Source organism: Rhincodon typus, chromosome 13 (genome assembly GCF_021869965.1).
Source record: "Rhincodon typus isolate 14 chromosome 13, sRhiTyp1.1, whole genome shotgun sequence".
Lineage (NCBI taxonomy): Eukaryota > Metazoa > Chordata > Chondrichthyes > Orectolobiformes > Rhincodontidae > Rhincodon > Rhincodon typus.
The window spans coordinates 50,441,004-50,459,392 of NC_063344.1; the positions used below are offsets into that span (position 1 = coordinate 50,441,004).

The following is an 18,389-nucleotide window of genomic DNA, read 5'->3' on the forward strand; positions in this document are numbered from 1 at the left end:
TGACTACAGAAGGCATTTAGCACACTTGCCTTCATTGCTCAAACCATCGAGTATAGGAGTTGGGACATCATGTTGAGGCTGTACAGAACATTGGTGAGGCCACTTTTGGAGTACTGCATACGGTTCTGGTCCCTGCTACAGGGACAATGTTATTAAATTGGAGACAATTCAGAAAAGATTTACCAGGATGTTGCCGGGACTCAAGAGTTTGAGTTATAAGGAGATGCTGGATAGGCTGGGAGGTTTAGGGGTGACCTTGTTGAGGCTTATAAAATCTTGAGTCCCATGCATAAGGTTATTTAGCAAAGGTCTCTTCCCTAGTGTGGGAGAGTTCAAAACTAGGGGCCATATTTTAAAGTGAGAGGAGAAAGATTTAAAAGGGACCTGAGGGGCAACTTTTTCACACAGAGGGTGGTTCATTTGTGGAATGAACTGTCAGAGGAAGTAGTAGATGCAGGTACAGTTATAACATTTAAAAGACATTTGGACAGGTACATAAATAGGAAAGGTTGAGAGGGATATGGGTCAAATACAGGCAAGTGAGGCTATTTTAGTTTGGGAAACTTGGTCGGCATGGATGAGTTGGACCAAAGAGTCTCTTTCCATGCTGTAGCGTTCTCTGACTCTTATGTATATTTTTGTGGAATACAAAAGCATAAAATGAGATTAGCAATCTAATGCAGCATTTTGAATTTATGAAAGAATTCTGGGTTTGAATGAAACTTAAACTAACAAATCTTTGTGAATGAAACAAAGCATAGAAATCATTACCTGCACACATGATGTAATCCCTGTAAAATGGAAGCTTGAACCAGACTGGCAGTATGCACAGATATGAGGTCAAACCCGGAAACAACTTATGAAAACCTGTAGCCTCACTGCAAAAGTTTCCAAAGGCTCCAGCCACAAGCACTCCATGAGGATGAAATCCAAACAGATAGTTGTATTGTGGATCCAGATCCGTTGTTTTCATGAGCTTTTATTGGAAATAAATCTGAATCAATCAGCTATGTCAACTATGAATAACAATACTTAAATAAAGATACAAGTAAATGTTTCAGAACAATAAAAAATAATCTTAGAGTCAAAAAGGATGAATAAAATAAATTTGTTACAGATTTCAGTACAATTCACTAAAAGGACTATGCTCATTTTGAAAAAAAATCAAACTTGAAAACTGTAATATTGTAAAGATCAAACACTTCTAAAATAATGTGTTAAAGTAACATAAACAAAAACCGAAAGAACTGCGGATGCTAGAAATCAGAAACAAAAATGGAAATTGCTGGAAAAGTTCAGCAGATCTGGCATCATCTGTGGAGAAAATCAGAGTTAATGTTTCAGGTCCAGTGACCCTTTCTAAGAATGGAAGCTTTTCCAGCAATTTCTATTTATGTTAAAGGAACATATTTTGGTGATTGTGGGACAAGCAAGTTATTATTTTTTCATCACAGGGTCTTTGGTTCAAATCCAGCCTGAATCACTGGCCAGCTAATACAAATGACCACAGATTGGTATTAATTTGCTTGTTTCTATGCAGGCAGATAAACAGCATTGACAATGTGGGAAAGCAGTAACTTTCCTTGAAATTACTGAATACATTTATTATAAAAAGTGATCAAAAGGAGAAGAAATATGTATTTATATCTGGTCTTATTGTCCTTGCAGTGCCTAAGCCTGATAACTCAACATTCCAGTAGTATAATTGTGCTGTTTGAAGAGACAGCATGATTTTTAGCCAACATGCAGTATTGACCCCATGATTACTCATAGAATCATACACTTAAGTGTTAAAAAGTATATTCTTTGGATGTGGGCGTGACTGGATAGACATGCATTTTATAACAATCCCCAATAAATACTTACCTGTTCGGGCATTTTTGATGACAGTTATGATATCGGACTGGAATCAATTAAGCCAATAAGAACAGTTGGTTTATTTACATAAAGGACATTAGTGAACTATTTGGGATCTTGTAACAATCCAACAGCTTGTGCTAATGTTCAATGATAGTCTCATATTTATGTCAATACTTTTTTGAAACTGAATTTAGGTGGGGATTGTGAGACTACAAGAAATAGAACCAAGGGTAGACCATTCAGCATGTCAATCTGCTCCACTGTTCGATATGATCTTGGCTGATCTTGGGCTTCAACTTTTCTTTCCTGCTTGCTCCCAATATAGAATCATACAGCCATACAGCATGGAAACAGACCTTTCGGACAACTCACCTGTGCCGACCAGATATCCCGATCTGACCTAGTCCTACTTGCCAGCATTTGATCCATATCACTCTAAACCCTTCCTATTCATATAACCAACCAAATGCTTTTTAAATGTTGTAATTGTACCAGCATCTACTACTTTCTCTGGCAGCTCATTCCAGACACACATTACCCTCTGCATGAAAAAGTTACCCCTCAGGTCCTTTTTAAATCTCTCCCCTCTTACCTGAAACACTGTGTCCTCTAGTTGTGGACTCCCCACAATAGGAAAAAGAACTTAGCTATTCACCCTATCCAGGCCCCTCATGATTTTGATTTGATTTTGATTTTGATTTTATTGTACATGTACCGAAATACAGTGAGAAGCTTTGTTTACAAGCGGTACAGGCAGATCACAGCAAGCAAAAGATATACAGATCAACAAGACTTAGAGGCATACAGGTTACATTGCATGTTACATTATTTGAGGCTAGAGTCCATTCAACAGTCTGATAACAGCCAGAAAGAAGCTGTTCCTAAACCTGCTTATGCGTGTGTTCATGCTCTGAATCTTCTGTCTGGCAGAAGAAGTTGTAAGAGATCATTGCCAGGGTGGGAAGGATCTTTAATGATGTTGGCTGCCTTTCTGCAGCAGCGAGCTGTGTAAATAGAGGCCATGGATGGAAGACTGGCTTCTATGATGGTCTGGGTTGTGCACACCACCTTCTGTAGTTTCTTACGGTCCTGGGCAGAGCAGTTGCCATACCAGGCCGTTATGCCCCCGGACAGTATGCTTTCAATGGTGAATCTGTAGAATTTGGTGAGGGACCTTATGGACATGCCAAATTTCCTGAGCCACTTGAGGAAGACAAGGCGTTGTTGTGCCTTCTTGAGTGTCGCATTTACATGGGAAGTCCAGGACAGGTCATTGGTTATCGTCTCTCCAAGAAACTTGATGCTCTTCACTCTCTCAACTTCAGTTCTGTTGATGTAGATGGAGGCATGTTCTCCTCCTTTCGTTCTGAATTCGATGATCAGTTCTTTAGCTTTGCCGATGTTGAGAGACAGATTGTTTTCATTGCACCACATCACCAAGCCCTCTATCTCACCTCTGTATTTTGATTTGTCGGTGTTAGATATCCGTCCCACTACAGTGGTGTCATCAGTGAACTTGTAGATGGCGTTCATTAGGATTTTGGCAACACAGTCATAGGTATACAGGGTGTACAGTAGGGGGCTTAGGATGCATCCTTGGGGGGCTCCAATTGTTCAGTATTATTGTGGAGGAGGTGCAGTTACCTATCCTCACTGATTGTGGTCTGTGGGTCAGAAAGCTGAGGATCCAGTTGCAGGGCTCGGAGCGGAGACCAAGGTGACACAGTTTTTGAGATTTTATAAACTTCTCCAAGATTACACCTCACTCTGCGATACTCCAGGGAAAAAAGCCGCAGACTATTCAGCCTCTCCCTATAGCTCAAACTCTCCAGTCCTGGCAACATCCTTGTAAAACTTTTCTGCACCCTCTCAAGTTTAATAACATCCTTCCTATAGAAAGGCGATCAGAATTGTACACAATATTCCAAAAATGGCCTCACCCAATATCCCGTAGCCACAACATGACATCCTAAATTCTATACTCAATGCACTGACCAATAAAGGCAAATGTGCCTTCTTCACTACCCTGTCTACCTGCAACTCCACTTCAAAGAAACTGTGCACCTGCACCCCTCAGTCTCTTTGTTCAGCAACACTCCTTACAAGGACCCTACCATTTACTGTACAAGTTCTGCCCTGATTTGCCTTATCAAAATACAACACCTCATATTTATCTAAATTAAACTCTATCTGCCACTCCTTAGTGCATTGGCCCATCTGATCAAAGTCCCAACTCTTGATTCCCTAAGAAACAAAAAAAAATCTAAATTTCCAGTCTTAGTTATAGTCAATATTCACAACCTGTGGGGTAATGAATTCCAAAAATTCACAACTCTTTTGTATGAATACTCTTCTCCTCATTTCAATCCTAAATAATCAACTTCTCATCTTGAGACTGTCCCTGTATTCTACATTCCTCTGTTAGTGTAATCAACCTCTTGGTATCTATCCTGGCAAGCCCTTCAAAATCTTGCCTATTTCTTTGTGATAAATTCTTATCTTTCTAAATTTGAGAATATAAAACCAATCGAATCAACCTCTCATCACAGGACAAGTCTCTTATCTCAGAAAACAATTCAGTGAACCTTTGCTCTACTGCCTCCGATGCAAGTATATCCTTCCGTAAATGTAGCGACCAAAACAGCATACAGAACTCCAGGCTTGGTTTCACCAAAGCCCTTTAGAATTGGAGCAAAAATTCTTTATTCCTATACCCTTTCAAGAAAGACTAACAAGTTATTTTCTCTCCTGTTTCTCTAACTACATGTTAATTTTCTAAGTTTCTTGTACAAGCACATCCAAGTTTCCCTGAACACCAATATGTACAAATTTCACACCATTTAAAAATAATCTGCTTTTCTATTTTTATGACCAAACTGAATAATTCATACACAACAACAAAGATGTTGGAAAAGCTCAGCAGGTCTGGCAGCATCTGTGAAGGAAAAAAGAGTTAATGTTTCGGGTCCGGTGACCCTTCCTCAGAACTAAAATATGTACACAAAAATTTTCAAAGGTATGTTAGATAATATAAATGATTATGCCTTCAGACGTCATGCCTAAAATCCCATACCTGAGCTTTGGTTAAGCTGGACGTTTCAAGATAGTGGATAATTTTCACCGGACCTGAAATGTTAACTCTTTTTTCCTTCACAGATGCTGCTAGACCTGCTGAGCTTTTCCAGCAACTTTGTTTTTGTACCTGATATACACCATCTGCAGTTCTTTTGGTTTTTATTTGAATAATTTCATACTTCCCTGCAGTAAACTCCATGTTGCCCACTCATGTAAACTATCTTTAACTCTTGCAGCTTCTGTGTCTTCATTAGAACTTCATTTCCATCTAAACTCTGAATTGCTTGCAAACATAACTACAGTACTCTCTGTCACTTTGTTAAGTTGTTAATAAGGATTATAAATAACTGCAGTCAAATTCTTTTTGTGCTCCACTGGTCCCTGCTGACTTGAGAATGCCCCATTTATGCCTACATTTTCTTCCTGACCTCCAACCAATCTCCCATCAATGCTAATATATTTCTCCTAACTAAAACGACTTTCAGTTAGCATCATATCGACTGCACTCGATACTACATCTACTGATTCCTCTTTATCTATTAGCTTATTAGTTACTCCCTTAAAATGTCTATAAATTTGTCAGTCACAATTTTCCTTTTGTAAAACAATGCCTAACTTGGCTGATCATTCTAAGATTTTCTACATCATTACTGAGACCTCCTTAATACTAGATTTCAGTACTTTCATTATTACTAATGTCAGACAATCTGCCTATAGTTCTTTGTTTTCTCTCTCCTTCCTTTTTTGGAAAGTGTACAGCATTTGGTACCTACCAATCTGCTGGAACTATTTCAGAATAAAAGGAATTTTGCAAACTTATCATTCACCTACTTTGGAACGCTAGAATCAACATTCTATCTAAGCTGTGTGGCTGTGCTGCAAGGGTCCATGCACGTCGTTTGGCATGCGGCACTGTGACGATGCATTACTTCCATTTTCTGCACCTGCTGCTGCATATGGACTCAGAGGACCACGTAGTTGCTGGAGAAATGAGATGGTACCTAGTCCAGGATGCAGGCATCAACTCCTGGGATTTGTCAGATCTTAGTCATAGAGTCATTCAGCACAGAAACTGACCCTTTGGTCTAACCAGTCAATGCCGAACATAATCCCAAACTAAACAAGTCCTGCCTGCCTGCTGCTGGCCCATATCCCTCCAAACCGTTCCTATTCATGTACCCCTGCATTTCCCATGGCTAATCCACCTAGTCTGCACACCTCTGGATAGTATAGGAAATTTAGCACAGCCAATCGACCTAACCTGCATGTCTTTGGACTGACTATGAGATAACAAGGTGTAGAGCTGGATGAACACAGCAGGCCAAGCAGCATCAGAGGAGCAGGAAGGCTCCCCGCAATAACAACCAAAACAGAATCCCCCTTGTCCTCACGTATCACCCCACCAACCTCCGGATCCAACGCATCATCCTCCGACACTTCCGCCATCTGCAATCCGACCCAAAGACATTTTTCCCTCCCCGCCCTTATCTGCTTTCTGGAGGGACCACTCTCTCTGGGACTCCCTTGTCCGCTCCACACACCCCTCCAGCCCCACCACACCTGGAATTTTTCCCTGCAACCGCAGGAAGTGCTACACCTGCCCCTACACCTCCCCCCTCACCCCCATCCCAGGCCCCAAGAAGACTTTCCACATCGAGCAAATGTTCACATGCACATCTGCTAATGTGGTATACTGCATCCGCTGTTCCCGTTGTGGCATCCTCTTCATCGGGGAAACCAAGCGGAGGCTTGGGGACCGCTTTGCAGAACACCTACACTTGGTTCGCACTAAACAACTACACCTCCCAGTCGCGAACCATTTCAACTCCCCCTCCCATTCCTCAGACGACATGTCCATCCTGGGCCTCCTGCAGTGCCACAACGATGCTACCCGAAGGTTGCAGGAACAGCAACTCATATTCCGCTTGGGAACCCTGCAGCCTAATGGTATCAATATGGACTTCACAAGCTTCAAAATCTCCCCTCCCCCTCCCGCATCCCAAAACCAGCCCAGCTCGTCCCCGCCTCCCTAACCTGTCCTTCCTCCCACCCATCCCCTCCTCCCACCTCAAGCCCCACCCCCACCTCCTACCTACTAACCTCATCCCGCCCCCTTGACCTGTCAGTCCTCCCTGGACTGACCTATCTCCTCCCTACTTCCCCACCTACACTCACCTTTACTGGCTCCATCCCTGCCTCTTTGACCTGTCTGTCTCCTCTCCACCTATCTTCTCCTCTATCCATCTTCTATCCGCCTCCCCCTCTCTCCCTATTTATTTCAGAACCCCCTTCCCCTCCCCCATTTCTCAAGGAGGGTCTAGGCCCAAAACGAAAAGCCTTCCTGCTCCTCTGATGCTGCTTGGCCTGCTCTGTTCATCCAGCTCTACACCTTGTTATCTCAGATTCTCCAGCATCTGCAGTTCCTACTATCTCTGTCTTTGGACTATGTTTTCCTGTTTTCTGCCTCCCTCTCTTCTAGAACTGTGTGGTTATATTTTCTAGTTTTATGGAACCTTTCTAGAATCAAATGAACTTTGGGAAATTAATACCAATGTGTCTCATTTGCCAGCTATTTTAAGACTCTAGGATGAATTTCATTAGAATCTGGAGACTTGTCAACTTGCAGCTTCATCAGTTTGGGTGATGTTGCTTCCTTAATGATTATAATTTCACCAAGTTCCTCTCTTTCTTCAACCTCCAGATTTACAGCTTTGCTGGAATTTTTTGTGTCCTCCACAGTAAGACAGAAACAAAAACAAACAAATTTCATCGGACCCACTATTTCTTTGTTCCCCATTCTCACTGGAAATAGATCAACACTTCCTTTACTTACTCTTTTCCTTTATGAACTCTTGCTTTCTGTTTTTAAATTTCTAGCCAACTTTCTCTCATGCTTTAATTTATTGTTCTTGATTAACCTTTTAATCATCCTGTGCCAATCTTTTTATTCCAGCTGGACACCTGAACTGCAGCTTACCTTTGCACAATTTATGTTTTCGCCTCAAGTTTGATGCGCTCTCTAATTTCTTTAGTTCAGCACGGATGGTGGGTTCTTCCTTGGATTTATTCTTTATTATAGGTGTGTACTTATTCTGAGTATTCTAAAATATCTCTTTAAATATCATCCACTGCTTTTCTGATTTGTCTCCTCGCCTAATATTCTAGTTCACTTTAGGTAGCTCAGCTTTCATGCCCATTAGTTGCCCCTTTTAAGTTTAAAATATTGGTCTCGGACTCACGTTTCTCCCTTTCAAACTGGATTTAAAATTCAACTCAAAATTCAAATAGTCGCTGCTATCTCGAAGTACCTTAATTCTGTGGTCATTAATTGGGCCTGTCACATTACATAACATCAAGGCTAATATAGGCTGCTCTCTGGTCAGTTCCAAATGTGCTGCTCTAAGAAATTATCTCAAAAGCATTCTTTTAACTCCTCATTTGGGATACTATTAGGAAACTAATTTTTTACATTTATATGTAAATTAGTATCACCATAATTTATGCTGTTCCTTTACCGTAAGCACCCAATATTTGTTCTTGTATACTTCTTACAATGCAGTCACTATTCAGATGCCTGTAGATCACTCTTACAAGTGTCTTCATTCCTTTAATATTCTTTATTTTCATTCAAACCAATTCTATATCTTGATATCTTGAACTGAGGTCATGTCTAATATTGTATGAATACAGGGTTCCCCGATTTATGGAAGTCCAATTTACAAATGCTTGTACTTACAAACATGATCCCATGCTGTGGGTGTAATTTTAATGATCTGACATATGAATGTTTCCTGTACTCCTGAACAGCAATTTTATGTTGTCTTGCATGGTGTTCTGAACTGTATACAAATCAAGTTGCAAAAGGGCTCAAGAACAGAATCTGTTCGCAACTCAGGGACTGACTGTACCATCTTTGATTAGGAACACTACTCTTCTGCCTTTATCTGGTTTCATGTTCCTCTTGAATATGATATATCCTCCAGTCCCTCAATATTCAGAACCCAATCCTCGTCAGCCTGCAGCCACATCTCTGTAATGGTTGTCAGATCATAGTTATTTACTTCAATGTACATCATCAATTCATTTACTTGGTTTTGAATGCTACGTGCATTCAGATGCAGAGCATTTAGTTTCAATTTTTGTTATCTTTGTACTATCTAGTCTTGGTTGTAGGTATATTCTAAGGTTTATTCTTTCTGGCCCTTCCTGCCATTCTCTGAGTTTTATTTTCCACATTATTATTTTCTGCCCTGCCCCAAATTGATCCTATAACTCATTACGTTTTCTCAAGCTTGACCCCTCACCCACCTTATTTAGCTAAAGCCTTCTACTTCCCTAATTATGTGGTTCATAAGAACATCAGACTCAGTATGTTTCAGGTGTGGTGCAGTGTTAATGTTCCTTCCTCTGAGCCAGGAGTCCTGGGTTCATGTCCAGCCTGTTCCAGAGCTGTATAATGATGTATATTGATTCAAAAATATCTATAGATTTCACTTTCCTTGTTTCAGTGCCCCACAAACCAGAACTCACTTTGCCCACACCAGTCTTTGAGTTATGATTCACTTCTATAATCTTAATTATCCTTGCTGCAATTTGCATGTGGCTGAGATGGTAATTCAGAGATTATTACCTTTGAAGTTCCACTTTTCATTTTTGCACTTGACTTCTTGTACTCAGCAGAACCTTCTTCATACTTCTACTTATCTCATTGGTATAGGTGTGATGTGGATCATGACCACTGGACCCTCCCTCCTCCCATTGCTAGTTCTTCTCCAGCCCAGAGCTGATATATTGATCTCTGGCACTTACAGAAAACACGGCATCTGAACTCGCACCCCTTCCTGCAGAGAACAGTGTCAATTCCCCTCACTGTACTGTACCTTACATCCTAAATTCCAAAATATTGTTAGTAAGGTTTTTTAAATTCATTTCCATGATGTCCATATGTGGGAATGAAACAATTAGCATGTCATTAACATTCAACCAGGATTTCCACTTCCCTAAATTGAATGAATACCTCAATAATGATTCAGTGGGTAGCACACAATCCTGAGTCACAATGTTCAAGTCTCATTCCAGGGCTTGGCCACAAATTTAAAGCTGATAGTCATGTAGTACTGACAGAGTGCTATGGTGTTGAAGGTTGTATCTTTTGGGAGTCAGTTATCTTGATGGCTAGAGTTTAATGCAGTATGCCCAATAGCATGTGCTAGTTCATGGAGGCTTGGCTCCTTGTTTATGGAGTGGTGCCCCTTAAGCTATATGTAACCAACTGTCCTTCTCAAATAGAGAGAGGTGCATTTGGCCCTTTATGAGAAGTGGCTAATTATCCTATTAACATTATTAAATCTAAAGAATTCCAACTAGTATTGAAAACAATATTCCAAAGTTTTGTTTTATAAAGCTGTTACCAAACACTAATGGGCCTCCTGTTAAGTACAGTAAGTATGGTTCTCTTCAAGATATGATAATGAACACCAACTTACATGAATAGGAAAGTAGTCCCGGAAGTAATTCCAGATAGTCCAGTTTCTGACCCACTCTGACCTTCTTCCACCCTGATTTGGTGTCTCCCAGTCAAGATACAACCAAACAGAGTAAACTGCAGCAACATACCAGTAACCAGCCAAGATGAGCGCCACAAAGAGTAACAGGCAGCATTGACCTGTGAAGATAGAAAGCTGTGACCAAACTATAATTAATTCACATTTGCCTCAGCCACAATACGAAATACATATGACATGTCAAACTTCAGCAAAAATGGTAGTTGGATGTTTTTATTTGATAGTCAGAATGCTACTAAAATGCACATCACAGTTTCTAAATATTATCACAAAAGCCAGAACCCACATTTATATAGTGCCTTTCATGGACTGGGGATGTTCCAAAGTGCTTTACAGTTAACAAAGTACTTTTGAAATATAGTCATTGCTGTAATGTAGGAAACAAGGGTATTAATTTTTGTGCAATAAAAGTTCAGGAACAGCAAAGTTAACCCAATGATCATATTATCTGTATTTAATGATATTGGTTGAGGGACAAATATTGACCAGGACATCACTTTAATACTTTACAAGAAAAAGTGTCAAGTATAAGAGATCCAAGCCTACTAGTAGATAACTATTATTGCAGAATACTCTTCATATTGCAAACCACATGATTTCCTAAAATCATTATTACGCAAATTCCGGTGAACCTTTCTTTATTTCTAAAGGTCCTTCAACTAGATCTAATGTTTATCAAATGCCAGAGTGGTTAAGTTTCAAATAAAATATAAACTTTCAATCCGGGTTCTACTGGCTTACTCTTTCTCCAGGAACAGTCGAGCATAGTGCCTACGTAGGAGGTAAAATCACTACAGTCTTATCAGACCAAAGGGCTGCTGTCTCACTGGAGAAAAACAATGGTTCAACCAGAGGGTCAGCACACCTCAGGCAAGGTGAGAAGTTGTAAAGGAGAATCCTTCACATTAATCTCAGCTGGTGCAGGAATTGAAGCCACACTACTGGCATCACAAACTAGCCATCCAGCCAAGTGATCTAAAATTGACACATGGCATAGAGAAATAGTAAACATAAATAAAACATAACAAAACGCTTGTGGGTAAGGAGAGTTTGAGATGAGAAACAGAAATATATTGTGAAGGTTGAAGCAAACGCAGTAGTGGTAAATAAAAACCGAAAGAACTACAGATGCTGTAAAGCAGAAACAAAAACAGAAGTTGCTTGAACAGCTCAGCAGGTCTGGCAGCATCTGTGAAGAGAAATCATAATTAATGTTTCAGGTCCAATGACCCTTGCTCAGAACCTACCATCCTACCAGTATCCACATCCAGAAGATCATCAGCTTCTACTTCCATCACCTCCAGCGAGATGCCACCACCAGACACATATTCCCCTTTCCTCCCTTGTCCTACTTACGCAGGGACCATTCCCTCTGGGACACCCTAGTCCACTCTTCCTTCACTCCCAATGCATAGCCCCACGACACCTTCCCCTGAAGATGTGATACCCGCCCATTTACCTCCTCCCACCTCAGCATCCAATGGCCCAAAGATACCTTCCAGGTGAAGCAGCACTTTACCTGCACTTCCCACAATCTAGTCTACTGCGTTCACTCGTCACAATGTGGTCTCCTCTAAACTGAGGAAACAAATGGTAGACTGGGTGACTGCTTCGCAGAATATCTATGCTCTGCCTGCAAAAAAGACCCGGAGCCTCCAGTTGCCTGCCACTTTAACACACCACCCTGTTCCCTGGTCAACATCTCCGTCTCTGGCTTGCTGCAGTGTTCCAGCAAAGCTTAATGCATGCTCAGCGCAAGCTGGAAGAACAACACCTCATTTTCCACTTGGGGAACCTACAGCCCTCCAAGACTCAATATTGAGTTCAATAATTTTAGGGCCTTAACTCTCCCATGCCCTAGACCCCTATCCCACACACCAGGCCTTGTTATCACATTGTCTGCCATTACACACTACCTATTGTTAGCCACTAACAGTTTCCAATAACAGCTATTCACCCTCCTAGCCTGATTGTTATCCACTCCTTTGTCTGTCCAACTGTCTTCTCTCTCTTTGGGCTCTATCCCGACCTATCATCTATTCCTATCCCTCCCCCCACCCTATCTTCTGCATATAAACTAACATTTTCCTAGCTACCATCAGTTCTGAGGAAGAGTCACCGGAGCTGAAATGTTAACTCTGATTTCCCTTCACAGATGCTGCCAGACCTGCTGAGCTATTCCAGCAACTTCTGTTTTTGTGTCAGTAGTGGTAAATATCAGTTTTCACAGAAACTTTTCTGAAAGAAGTGCAAGAGCCAATGTAATTATCCTGAAATCATACACAGCCTTCCTCACAGTAAGCCTGCTCTTTATTTAGGCTGTCTGCAAATTTTGATAGTGTATCCTTTATACCCGACGCAAGACTATTTATATACTTTGATAACTGCAATGGTTTCAGCACTGATGGACTGGGGGAACATCTTGGTCTCAAAAACATTGATTAACTATTATTAATCCTGTACTTTATGTTATATCTTTATATTACTTTTCAGTTTTTGTTTATACTTTTTAATCTTTCTTTTTGCTTCCCTCTGTATTTTCAGCTTGGCTTCCTTTTGTATTATTAGCCCCTAACTGAAAATATTTCCATCTAATTTTATTTTTTCTACTCATCTAACATCTCCAACTTTTACTGCAACGTTTTTTCTGTTTGGATTGTTTCATACATAGATACATATTTCCTGAAGGATGCTATGTAAATGGAAATTATTTTCTTTAAAGGGTAGGTTGCCATCAGTTAAGATTTTAATGTGGAAAGCTACAAGATAATGTATTGTGCATGTGAGAATAAAGGTAAGTTATTTACTAACTGATGAAATGTTGAAAAGAGTAAATGTTTAAGGTCCCGATACAATTTACTTTACAAGTGGCTAACAAATTGACTTATGTTTTTAAAATGGAATCCTAAGCTAATATGAGGTCAATAAAAGCAAAGGCAGTAATGCTAAAAACTGATACAAATCATTGCTTGGGCCCCAACTACAGAGAGCTGTGAACACAGCTCAGTCCATCACACAAACCAGCCTTCCATTCATTGACTTCATCTATGTTTCCCTTGCCTCCATAAAACAGCTAACATAACCAAATACTGAGATAACAAGGTGTAGAGCTGGATGAACACAGCAGGCCAAGCAGCATCAGAGGAGCAGGAAAGCTGATGTGTCGGGCCTGGACCCTTCTTCAGAAGACCATAACCAAATACCTCTCCCACCCCTATACTCTCCTCCATGCTCTTCTGACCAGCAGATATAAAAGTTCACATAAATATATAAACAGAATCAAGAACAGCTATTTTCCCCACCGTTATCAGACTTTTGAACGGACCTCTTTACTGTTAAATTTGATCTCTCTCTGCACGTTCTCTGCAGCTCAACGCTGAATCCTGCACTGTTCCGTTACCCTGATGTCCTTGTATTATACGATCTGCCTGTAAAGACACTTTTCAGCTGTATCTCGGTACACGTGACAGTATTAAATGAAATCAAATTAAAGTATGATTTCCAGGAGCTCATGGATTTATTTTTTATTAAAATTCTGACCAACCAGTTGTTGCGTCTACCTTCCCATTGTCCAGCAACCTATATTTCTCTAATATTCCTTCCTGCTCTCGCCCTGAACAACACATGGCTTTCTCTAACTTCTCTCTTCTACGGTCTCATGCCCGTTCCAAGTTTATGCACTTCATAAAGCTACCTTTTCCTGTATTGCTTCCTTTATTCATTAAACTGCCGACCTTCCAACATGTCTCGCTGGTGTCCGTGCTGGGTGATATTGTAAAATGCTCCTCTACATTAAAGACATCAAACAAAAGCAGTTTACAACACAGAGTGGAGCTGGAGGAGCACAGCAGGCCGGGCAGCATCAGAGGAGCAGGAAAGTTGACCTTTCGGGTCGAAACCCTTCTTCAGAAATGCATTTCTTTCCTGCTCTTGTGATGCTGCCTGGCCTGCTGCGCTCCTCCAGCTCCACACTGTGTCCAGCATCGGCAGTTCTTACCATCTCTCAACAAAAGCAAGTTACTGCTGCTGTTAAAACAAGAACCATTTCAAGAAAATATCTCAAACCCTCTGACAATTTTAACACCACAATGCAAATACACTGCTTATAGCAATAAACTTGTTCAGGATCTTACATATCCCTTGAAATCGATTTAACAATAGTCAAGTCAATACAATAGTCAAATGACAATAGTCAAATGTCTGCAAGTGTCTGGAACCTGAGGAAATGTCAGCTCATCACTTCGTTAAAAAAAAGACTAAATTCTTTCTTCCGCAATCAAAATTACAGCAAAAAGAAAAAATACCTAAGAACAAAAAAGTGAAGATCCACTTGAGAACAGCAAACGTCTGAATCCTCCTCCTCAGAGGGATATTTATAGGGGCAAATTCGATCTTCATGCCAACAGCTGCTCACCCAAAGACGAATTTGAATGACTGCAAGTCCCCGATTTGAAAGTCAGTTAGCACTGCACATAAAATCTTTCCGTTTCTTACACCCAGCGCTGAAGCTGAATGTCTTACCGCCAATCTTCACTTCCTATCATTTCAACGTGTTGCCTCATATATGCCAGTTCTCCAGAGCTCATGCAGTCCCGTAGAATGCAGGCGACATAAACGTGCCTTTCGAGTTGTTTAAAACAAAAATTGCTGCATGCTTTCGGACCGAAAGTCTGTATTTCACCCCAGTTTTTTTTTAAGCGGAAGCGTTTGACAGTGGAACCGATTACTGTTCGACCTGATAGAAGAACTGGGAGAAGTTACTTTAGTAAGGTTTTTCACCTCCTGCCAAGAATTGATCTTGTTCGATAAACGTGGCGCGCCTTTACTCCAGAGGAAGGGTGATTCTAGAAGGAACAATAGGGGGAGCCAAACTTCCCATTTACTATATTAAACAGAGTTGCGAAAATTGAAACTCAAACAAAAGTAACACATTGAGCAGACGATGTAATATCTGCTAAGAGAACTGATGTTGTTGGACAGGTTACACCTGAAACGTTCGATTCTCCCCACAGATGTTGTCAGAACTGCTGAGTATTACCAACATTTTCCCTTTTGCTCCCGGAATACTGACTACTGAGGAATAATGCTCAGGTGTGAGATAGTAGGAACTGCCGATGCTGGAGTCTGAGATAACAAGGTGTGGACCTGGATGAACACAGCAGACCAAGCAGCATCAGAGGAGCAGGAAAGCTGACGTTTCGGGTCTGGACCCTTCTTCAGGAAAAAAATGTGGAATGGATGGATCAGGTGTGCAGGAAAGGTTGAAGATAAAAAGAAGTCCATATGCAACTATTGTGGTTTTGGAACTCCAACTATTTTTTTTATTGGGTTCTCATTTTATATTTGGAAGGACCGAGATGACAGGGTAGTGATTAATGGACAACAGGTTGCACATATTTAGGACATCCCAATCATAACTTTGGAGGATCCAAGAGCAAAGCACACATGGTAACAGCGCTCTTTAAAAAGAAATTCATGCCGGTTAAAGGTAGAATTAAGTTATAAATGCAAGAGACAAGTTGCAGTTTGTGGATGTATTTGCGTATGTAGACATACCCTAAGAATGGTGGTGAATTACCTTTATTAATGGCCTCAATGATCTCTTTATAATAAGACTGTTACACTATTCAATTTAATTCAATAAACCCTACTAATGAAACACTTAAAACTAGAATTCCAAATGCAGATTCTCCTAATAATTCTGAATGCAGCTGGCACATTTTCCTTTCCAATCCTTACAGGATACCTCTGCAGTCCTAAACAACAAGTTTGCATTCCTATGGCACCTTTAAGTAGTAAAATGTCCCAAGCTGAGGAGGGAGTTTTCCATGGGAAAATTATCCAGCGTAGAGCCTGTACAGCAGACGTTACAGCAGCGAACGATGAGGCAATTAAATTGGAGATCATTCGGGATTAGACCTCGAGTTCTTGAAGTGTTGTAGGGTGGGAAGAGAGTAGTGAAATAAAGATGGAGGCATTTTACAAGGGTTTGAGAATTTTAAAATCAAGAAATTACTGAACTGAGAGTCAATGTCAGCCAAAGAGAGAGAAGAAAAAAGGTGAATGGAATGTGGGACAAATTAGGACATGGGCAACAGCATTTTGCTTCAGTTCAAGTACATGTGGGTGGAAGGCAAACATCGATTCACCAGCAGAGAATAGGAACAGTTGGATCGGGAAGTAGCAAAAATAAATTAACGTGGTTGCAGTAACAGATGGGCATAGGCAAGGCTGACATTAAAGAGATTGCTGTTGCAAAGTATGCATTGTCTGAAAATTCACAGAGGGTCAGGTTTCATAGCATCCTGCTTCAGTCTCAGCTAATGGCCAACAAATGGAATTGATGGCTGGGCGACACTGAATATAGTGAGGGCCAAAGACAGTTGCCTCAGTATACGCAGTGGAAAGCTGAAGGTTTATCTTTTCAACCAGTTGTTGGTGTCAGAGAAGCAGCCTGACAACAAAGCGTGGAAAAAGATAGTGGTGAGCTACAGCTTGGATTTCCAAAAACTTTACATAAAATTTAGGCATGCAATCTAATATTAGAATAAAGTTCTATCATTTTGGATTTCTAGACATTATTTATTTAAATGGAAGCTTCTTCAAAAGTAGACAATCCTTTACTGAGGAAATGTGCTAGTCATAAATGAAAGGATGGAAAGAAACAGATGGAAATACAAACAGAAGAAATACTGGAGAAACTCAACAGTTCCAGTATATATGGAGAGAGAAGCATAATTAACAGTTTGAATATGGCTCTTATGAAGACTGGAAAGTTAATTTTGTTTCTCTCTCCACAGATGCTACCAAGTCTCTGAAGTTTCTCCAGCATTGGTCTCAGGGTTCTCCACTTCTTCCTGGAACAAAGGCCTGAACCGTCCCCACCCAGCACTACCCTTCTCCGCTTGGCCAAGCTTGTCTTCATCCTAAACATCCTCTTCTTTTAACTCCTCTTGTTTTCTTCAGGTCAGAGGGATGGCCATGGGTAGCCACATGGGCCCTAGTTTTGCCTATCTCTACATGTAGTATGTGGAACATTCCTTGTTCCAGTCCTATTCTGGTCCCCACCCACAACTCTTTCTCTGGGATATCGATGATATAATTCGTGCTGCTTGAGTCTCTCATTTGGAATTGCAAAGGTTTATCGATTTTCCTACCAATTTCCACCCTGCCCTCACTTTCACCTGGTCCATCTCTGACTCCTCCCTTTCCTTCCTTGACATCTTTGTTTCCATTTCTGGGGATAGATTGGCTACTAATATCGTCTATAAACTCACCAACTCCCACAGTTACCTGGGCTACACATCCTTGCACCCTGCTTCAAGTAAAAATTTCCTTTCATTCTCCCAGTTTTTCCATCTCAATCACATCTGTTCTGATGATGCCAACTTCGACAAGGAGCCCTCTGAAATGTCTACCTCCTTCCTCAACTGAGGATTCCCTAGCACCATTGTTGACAGGGCTCTCAACCGGGTCTGACCATCTCCCGCACTTCAGCCCTCCCCTCCACTTTCCTCCCGCAATAGTCTGTTTGTCCTTACCTATCATCCCACCAGCATCCACATCCAGAAGATCATTAGCAGTCATTTCTGAAAACCATCACCAGAAACATATTTCCCTCCCCTTTCTTGTCCATCTTCTGCAGGGACCATTCCCTCCGGGATAAAATCGCCGAAGGTGTAACATGCCTATTTACCACCTCAGCATCCAAGGGCCCAAACATACCTCCAGGTGATGCAGCACTTTACCTGCACTTCACACAATCTAGTTTACTGCATTCACTCGTCACAATGTGGTCTCCTCCATGTTGGGGAAATGAAGCATAGACTGCTTGACCACTGCACACAACACCTACATTCTGCATGCAAAAATGACTCTGAGCCTCCAGAT

At 41.0% G+C, this 18,389-nt stretch overlaps 1 protein-coding gene across 2 annotated transcripts in view; it reads right to left on the reverse strand.

Annotated features, from left to right (window-relative positions):
* LOC109921416 (2-acylglycerol O-acyltransferase 1) overlaps nt 1-15,309 on the reverse strand; it is a 29,927-nt gene extending 14,618 nt beyond the window's left edge. For both annotated transcript variants that reach the window (XM_020521456.2, XM_048604248.1), the window contains exons 1-3: nt 14,804-15,309; nt 10,422-10,600; nt 772-976 (exon numbers count right to left, since the gene is read on the reverse strand). In XM_020521456.2, coding sequence (XP_020377045.2) covers nt 772-976; nt 10,422-10,600; nt 14,804-14,897 — 478 coding nt within the window. In that variant the 5' untranslated portion in view covers nt 14,898-15,309. The remainder of the gene's footprint in view (nt 1-771; nt 977-10,421; nt 10,601-14,803) is intronic.
* Between the last annotated feature and the right edge of the window lie 3,080 nt (nt 15,310-18,389).